The sequence below is a fragment of the Pseudoliparis swirei genome, chromosome 23 (genome assembly GCF_029220125.1).
Source record: "Pseudoliparis swirei isolate HS2019 ecotype Mariana Trench chromosome 23, NWPU_hadal_v1, whole genome shotgun sequence".
NCBI lineage: Eukaryota > Metazoa > Chordata > Actinopteri > Perciformes > Liparidae > Pseudoliparis > Pseudoliparis swirei.
This window is the reverse complement of record NC_079410.1, coordinates 3,428,813-3,436,275: the sequence shown is the minus strand read 5'-3', so window position 1 is coordinate 3,436,275 and position 7,463 is coordinate 3,428,813. Positions and strand designations below refer to the sequence as shown.

At 41.5% G+C, this 7,463-nt stretch overlaps 1 protein-coding gene across 1 annotated transcript; it reads left to right on the top strand.

The window, feature by feature from the left end:
* Positions 1 to 1,502: 1,502 nt before the first annotated feature.
* On the top strand, positions 1,503 to 5,587 carry cyth4a (cytohesin 4a). The gene is made up of 8 exons (XM_056407627.1): positions 1,503 to 1,579; positions 1,654 to 1,766; positions 2,382 to 2,530; positions 3,581 to 3,692; positions 3,773 to 3,849; positions 4,064 to 4,135; positions 4,421 to 4,569; positions 5,068 to 5,587. The coding sequence occupies exons 1-8, from the start codon at positions 1,506 to 1,508 to the stop codon at positions 5,144 to 5,146; spliced, it is 825 nt and encodes a 274-aa protein (XP_056263602.1). The 5' UTR covers positions 1,503 to 1,505; the 3' UTR covers positions 5,147 to 5,587.
* The last annotated feature ends 1,876 nt before the right edge of the window (positions 5,588 to 7,463 follow it).

Below are 7,463 nucleotides of genomic sequence, written 5' to 3'. Positions count from 1 at the left end.
GGATTGAGTTGGACTCCCGTCTAGTATCGTTCTGGTTTTCCTTATAACAGATCTTGCATTGCTAAAATAGACAATAACTTATTTAGAAACCAGGTTGAGAATTTTGAAATCTGACAGTAGAAAGAATGCAGTACCGTGAAGGTATTACAATGAGTTATTATCGTCGAATGGTCTCTAGCAAATCACTAGATCTTAAGGCTCTGATCGTTCGTTCATGGCTGTTTTTTATTTTACTGTCATAACCGTTGTTTGATGAATTGTAGAAATTGTGTGCTTTTGTTTCTGTGGTTCGTAGTGTTACTCATTTCTAGTTCCTCTTGCGTGTTGATACATTGTTATGGTGTATCCGTCTGGTTTTTTTTGTTATTCTGTTATGTTTGTTGTAGTTGGCTATATTTGCATATGTTGTCTGATGTTGGTCTAAAGTCTTATGTCGAATGCTAAGTGTATGATTATTATACTTGCTGTGTCGTTTGTTCTTATACTGATCCGTTTGTAGTTGGTTGACTGTGCTATGTGTTGTGACTTGGTTTACTGAATGTTTGTTGTATTCTTTACTATTTCGGTGTTTGTGTGTGTTTAGTTTGATGATCGTTACATCTTTTGTAGTTATACTTTTACAATCAGATGCTACGCTCTTGGTTTGGTTCTTGCTAATGTTTGTATGTCTGTTCTGGTGTTAAAATAACTTTTATCAGTAATGACTGTGACTCTTGGTCTGGTTGTCTATGTTTAATTGGCTTTTAGTTGTCAATAATGAATCTGTTTTTTTTCTACTTGTTTGATAGTCGTCTTGTGTGTAGATATGTTGTTTCATGGAATTGACATATCTATGTTAAGAGAGTGTATGGTTGTGTGATCATGATGTTGCATGTGTTTCCTAGAGTGTTCTGTACTACAGTTGTGGTCGTGTTGTGGTTCATTGATCGACTTTTGATCACGTAGTCATGTTACTGTTGATCTGATGGTTCTGTGTGTGGAATGATCTGTTCTTAACAGTGTCTGATTTTCTTACACGTGTATTGTCATATGTTGTTTTAATGGTCTGTTTATAGTGGTATTAGTGTCTTTAGTTCATTACATGTATACTTATGTCTCATGATGTTTGAGATGTTTCAACATTATTGATTTATGTCTTTAACATGTTTTTTAATTTGTGATTATCTCATGTGTAACTTACTTGTGATTCTTCTGATATACTTATCTTGTTAAATAGTCGTTCTGTGTAACATGCTGTAATCCGCTTTGAGAGCTCCTATGTTTACAATGCTTCTTCCTTGTTTATCCTGCACTTGTACATGTCATGATTAAGGGACGTTACTTTCCATCGATGATGTATGTTATTTGATTATTTAGTGTTTACTAGTTTTATACCCTTTTTTTGTAAGATGTTGTATAATAGTTTATTGAATATTGAAGTATTAGCTGTGATGATATTGTGTGTATTGTAATAAAGGAAATGACGTTGATTCTTCTTCTTCGTTTCTCTCCCACTCAGGGAGGAAATGCATCTGCAGACCCTGAAGGCGTTTGTGGGCCTGCATGAGTTCTCAGACCTGAATCTGGTGCAAGCGCTGAGGTTTGAGTTGACTTCTAACCGCCGTGTGTTGTGACGCGTTTGTGGGTTTTTATGACGCCTCTCCCGTCTTGCAGGCAGTTTCTGTGGAGCTTTCGTCTCCCGGGAGAATCGCAGAAGATCGACAGGATGATGGAGGCGTTCGCGACTCGCTACTGCGACTGTAACCCCGGGGTCTTCCAGTCCACGGGTACCGACGACAGAGACGCTGTGGCTCCGACAGGCCAATTAAAAAATGAATAGCTCTTCAGTTCCTGCTCAAAGTCGGATCCATTCATCGCACCACACGACACCGATGAGCTGCCGAGGCAGAATATATGAATCATATGAGTCATTATTTCAGTTCATGCAAGAAAATAGACAGAACCTGAAAGAAAACGAGTATCCACCTCATTCAGAACAGGTGACTCTGGTTGTATAGAAGTCTATGCTCCATGTGTTAAAGCTGCATTATCTCTCCTGACCACCAGGGGGCGACTCCTCTGGTTGTATAAAAGTATATGCTCCATGTGTTAAAGCTGCATTCTCTCCCCTGACCACCAGAGGGTGACACCTATGGTTGTATAGAATTCTATGCTTCGTGTGTTAAAGCTGCATTATCTCTGTTGGCCATTAGGGGGCGACTCTTCTGGTTGTATAGAAGTCTATGCTTTAAGTGTTAAAGCTGCATTCTCTCTCCTGACCACCAGGGGACGACTCCTCTAAGTCTAAAATAAAATATAAAATATTCATTAACAACAATGCACAGCTGAAGAAAACTACCTGTGTGTATGTGTGTGTGTGTGTGTATGTGTGTGTGTTACAGACACGTGCTACATCCTGTCCTTCTCCATCATCATGCTCAACACAAGTCTCCACAACCCGAACGTGAAGGACAAGCCCAGTCTGCAGCGCTTTGTGTCCATGAACAGAGGAATCAACCACGGGAAGGACCTGCCCACCCAGCTGCTCACGGTCTGCTACGTCGTAATCACAATAATATTAATAATAATAATATCATAATGAACTCAAAAGGTTATTACAGTTCATCCTGAGTGGACCAGACATCATGCAACCCAATTAAAATCACCACAAATGACTCAAAATGACAACAAAGAGACTAAAAATGACTAAAACAAGATTTAAAATGACCACAAAAAGGCTCAAAATGACTAGAATAAGATTTAAATTGACCAAAAATAGTCTCAGAATGACTTAAACTGATCACAAATAGACTCAAAATGACTTAAAATTACAAAAACAAGACTCAAAATGACTAAAACAATACTCAAAACAATCACAAAGAAGCTCAAAATGACTAAAACAAGATTTAAAAAGACTACAAAGAGACTTAAAATGACTAAAATAAGATGTAAAATTACCAAAAATAGGCTAAAAATGAAAAGAAAATGTCTCAAAATGACTAACACACGATTCAAAATAACTTCAGAGACAGAACATTTCCACAAAGACAAGAACAACTAGAATGGGCACTCGGTAGAGCGCATACCTTCGCATATCACAAGATTGGGCATTGAATTATGAACATTTTAGCATTAGTTGCATGCCAATTGGATAAAAATTGACCGTGCTATGGTAAAAAGAAGATTTTGACCTTTTCATGACCTTGACCTTGACCTTTGACCCGATCGATCCCAAAGTCTAATCAAATGGTCCCCGGATAATAACCAATCATCCCACCAAATTTCATGCGATTCGGTTTACAACTTTTTTTGTTACGCGAATAACACGCATACAAATAAATAAATAAATACACGCCGATCAAAACATAACCTTCCGCATTTTCAATGCGAAGGTAATGACTGGAGGAAAAGTGGGCGGGATCCCCAGAAGTGGGCGTGGTTTATCTGTCGAGACGTTTCAGTCTGGAGTTAAATGACTAAACGTGAACTGTCGTCATTATTTAAGCGGATAATTTACTGACGAGAGATTCTGAATCCCGCACATTATAACCCGGCATTTTATTTTGGATGACTTGAGTGTTTCTTGTTTCTGGCGTTCCAGAAGCTGTTCGGCAGCATCCGCAGCGAGCCGTTCACGCTGCCGCAGGACGACGGCAACGACCTCACGCTGACCTTCTTCAGCCCGGACCGCGAGGGCTGGCTCCTCAAGATGGGTGAGACCACTGGAACCCGACCGGGGGGGGGGGGGTTGAGGAGGTTATTAAAGGTGTGTGTGTGTGTGTGTGTGTCGCAGGTGGTCGAGTTAGGACCTGGAAGAGGAGGTGGTTCATCCTGACTGACAGCTGCTTGTATTACTTTGAATTCACAACCGTGAGAATATTTATACTAATATTTATACTAATATGTATTTAACAATGTTGATGTGCACATGTTAAACCGTCCGCCATCTTTTAATGTCCTCCTCCTCCTCCTCCTCCTCCTCCTCCTCCTCCTCCTCCTCATCATCATCCTTCTCCTCCCCCTTCCTCCTCCTCCTCCTCCTCCTCCTCCTCCTCCTCCTCCACTCCTCCTCTTCCTCCTGCAGGATAAAGACCCCATTGGGATCATTCCTCTGGAGAACTTGTGCGTCCGGAAGCTTCAGGACGCCAGCAAACCGGTAAGCGATGACATCATCACACGTTAGGAGTCACGAGGCCATCGGCGTACGCACACGGTAACGGTGTGTGCGCGTGTGTGTGCGCGTGTGCGTGTGTGTGTACGTGTGTGTGTGTGTGTGTGTGTGTGTGTGCGCGTGTGTGCGCGTGTGTGTGCGTGTCTGTGTGCGCGTGTGTCTGCGTGCGTGTGTGCGCGTGCGTGTGTGTCTGTGTGTGTGCATGCGTGTGTGTGCATGCGTGTGTGTGCGTGTGTGTGTGTGCGTGTGTGTGTGTGCGCGCGTGTGCAGTATTGTCTGCAGCTGTATCGCCCCGGAGGACAGAAGGTCAAGGCGTGTAAGACGGAGCCCTGCGGCCGCGTGGTGCCGGGTCAGCACCAGTCCTACACGCTGAGCGCCGCCGCCGGCGAGGAGCGCGACGCCTGGATCCGCGCCATCCGGTGAGAGCGGCGAGGCCGCGGAGGTCACTTCAGGGTCAAAGACATCGAACACGCGGTCACACACACACACAAAGAGTCTCAACACTTCAGCTTTTAGAACACATTAAACACACAGACAGAGCCAGGCTAGCTTTCCCCCCCGTTTCCAGTCATTGTGCTAAGCTACGCTAACCAGCCGGGGGCTGCAGCTCCCACAGTGAAAACAGGACTTGAGTCTCATCGAATAGAACCACCGTGGAGAGCAGACTATTCCCCCCAAAAATAAATTACATAAAGTTTAAACCAAATATTATAGAAATCCGTCCAATATTTGTTTTGATGGAGATTAATACATATGCAGGTTTCAGTTAAAATCGAGCAATTAGAAAATGTTTCTTTGGATTCTGGGACATTTATTAAATAAACTCAGCTATTAAGTAACTTAAAAACGGATCACCAGATTGATGATGACGATGAATCCTTGGTTGACAGCAGGTCTAACATGAATCTCTCCTTCAGGGCGAGTATCACCAGAGACCCGTTCTACGACCTGGTGTCGGTACGCAAGAGGAAGGTCATCAGCCACGTGACCTCGTAGCGTTCGGGTCCTGGACCTCGAGTTGTTGTGGATCGGGCTTCGTCCTTCCGGCTAACATCTGCAACATGTCACCCCTGGAGTCTGATTGGCTGCTCCTGATGGTCATGGTCCAGGTCCAGGTCCAGGTCCAGGTCCAGCATCAAGTGGCTGTTAACATTTGCTGTGGAAGAGAAGTGCAGAACCACCTCAAAATAACTACAAAGAGACGTAAACACCCACAAAGAAGCACAGAAGGACTAAAACAAGATTTAAAATGACTAAATAAGAATAAAGTGACCACGAGGTTCCACAACGTGACCCAAAGTGACCCAAAGTGATACAAACTGACCACAAAGTGACTCAAAGTGACTCAAAGTGACCACAAAGTGATACAAACTGACCACAAAGTGACTCAAAGTGACCCAAAGTGACCAAAGTGACCCAAAGTGACTCAAAGTGACCACAAAGTGACCCAAAGTGACTCAAAGTGACCCAAAGTGACCCAAAGTGACCACAAAGTGACCACAAAGTGACCCAAAGTGACCACAAAGTGACCACAAAGTGACCCCAAAGTGACCACAAAGTGACCCCAAAGTGACCACAAAGTGACCACAAAGTGACCCAAACTGACCACAAAGTGACCCAAAGTGATAGTGACCCAAAGTGACTCAAAGTGACCCAAAGTGACGACAAAGTGACCCAAAGTGACCACAAAGTGACCCAAAGTGACCACAAAGTGACCCAAAGTGACCACAAAGTGACCCAATGTGACCCAAAGTGACCACAAAGTGACCCAAACTGACCACAGTGACCCAAAGTGACCACAAACTAACCACAAGGTGACCCAAAGTGACCACAAAGTGACCACAAAGTGACCCAAAGTGACCACAAAGTGACCACAAACTGACCACAAAGTGACCCAAACTGACCACAAAGTGACCACAAAGTGACCCAAAGTGACCACAAAGTGACCACGTGACCCAAAGTGACCACAAAGTGACCCAAAGTGACTCAAAGTGACCACATACTGACCACAAAGTGACCACAAAGTGACCCAAAGTGACTCAAAGTGACCACAAAGTGACTCAAAGTGACCACAAAGTGACCACAAAGGAGGCAACAACGACTCGGAGGAGGAGCTTCTCGCTTCACTTTCCTGTAATTGTTTTCCTCATTCATGGATATCAGATTTGTACCTTTAATACTCAAATTGTTGTAAATAAAGACAAGAAAGCAGTTTTTTATTTAACTTGAGTACTTTGGAGTTGTACATTATATTTCTTTCATATTTTTTATGTCTGCATTTATAATATGACTGTAAATGGATGGAAGACTCAAACTAGGTGTGCATTAAACTGGTGTATTGTGTGTGTGTGTGTGTGTGTGTGTTTCTCCAGCAGATGGAGGTACATCATCACTTTAAACTTTGACAATAACTTTCATCATAACCATCTTCCTCTTTCATTTAATTATGAAGCCGCTCGGAGATCTGTGGTGAGCCGAGCGTGAGAAGGCTTTTCCTGTCGTGTGTGTGAGTGTGTGTGTGAAGCCGTGATTTCCTGGGAGCAGGTAGAACAAAACAAAGTGTTCAGAGTTGTTTAAATATGAAAATTCTGCATTATTATTAATAAATTTGTATAAATGAATCTCTGAATGCTGTAAGAACAAATCCCTCTGCATCAAGCTCCAAACATATTTATGAATGAACGTGTAAAGTTTGGTGGGTATATATATGAATATTATATAGAAATATATATAGAAAAATTATCTATAAAGTGTAAATATAAAGTGTATATATATATAAACATTATATATAAAATGTAAATATAAAGTATATATTTATCCACCAAACTTTATACGTGTAAAGTTTGGTGGATATACAGGACTCTCAGAAAATTAGAATATTGTGATGAAGTTCTTTATTTTCTGTAACGCAATTCAAAAAACAAAAATGTCATGCATTCTGGATTTATTACAAATCAACTGAAATATTGCAAGCCTTTTATTCTTTTAATATTGCTGATTATGGCTTACAGCTTAAGAAAACTCAAATATCCTATCTCTAAATATTAGAATATCATGAAAAAGTATACTAGTAGGGTATTAAACAAATCACTTGAATTGTCTAATTAACTCGAAACACCTGCAAGGGTTTCCTGAGCCTTGACAAACACTCAGCTGTTATAAATCTTTTTTTTTACTTGGTCTGAGGAAATATTAAAATTTTATGAGATAGGATTTTAGAGTTTTCTTAAGCTGTAAAAAATAATCAGCAATATTAAAAGAATAAAAGGCTTGCAATATTTCAGTTGATTTGTAATGAATCCAGAATGCATGA

What these genes read in the sequence shown, in the direction of transcription:
- cyth4a (XM_056407627.1), top strand. Translation starts at nt 1,506, where the DNA reads ATGCATCTGCAGACCCTGAAGGCGTTTGTGGGCCTGCATGAGTTCTCA. An exon ending in GGGCTGGCTCCTCAAGATGG is followed by an intron (nt 3,693 to 3,772) that starts GTGAGACCACTG and finishes TGTGTGTCGCAG; the next exon opens with GTGGTCGAGTTAGGACCTGG. An exon ending in GCCTGGATCCGCGCCATCCG is followed by an intron (nt 4,570 to 5,067) that starts GTGAGAGCGGCG and finishes TCTCTCCTTCAG; the next exon opens with GGCGAGTATCACCAGAGACC.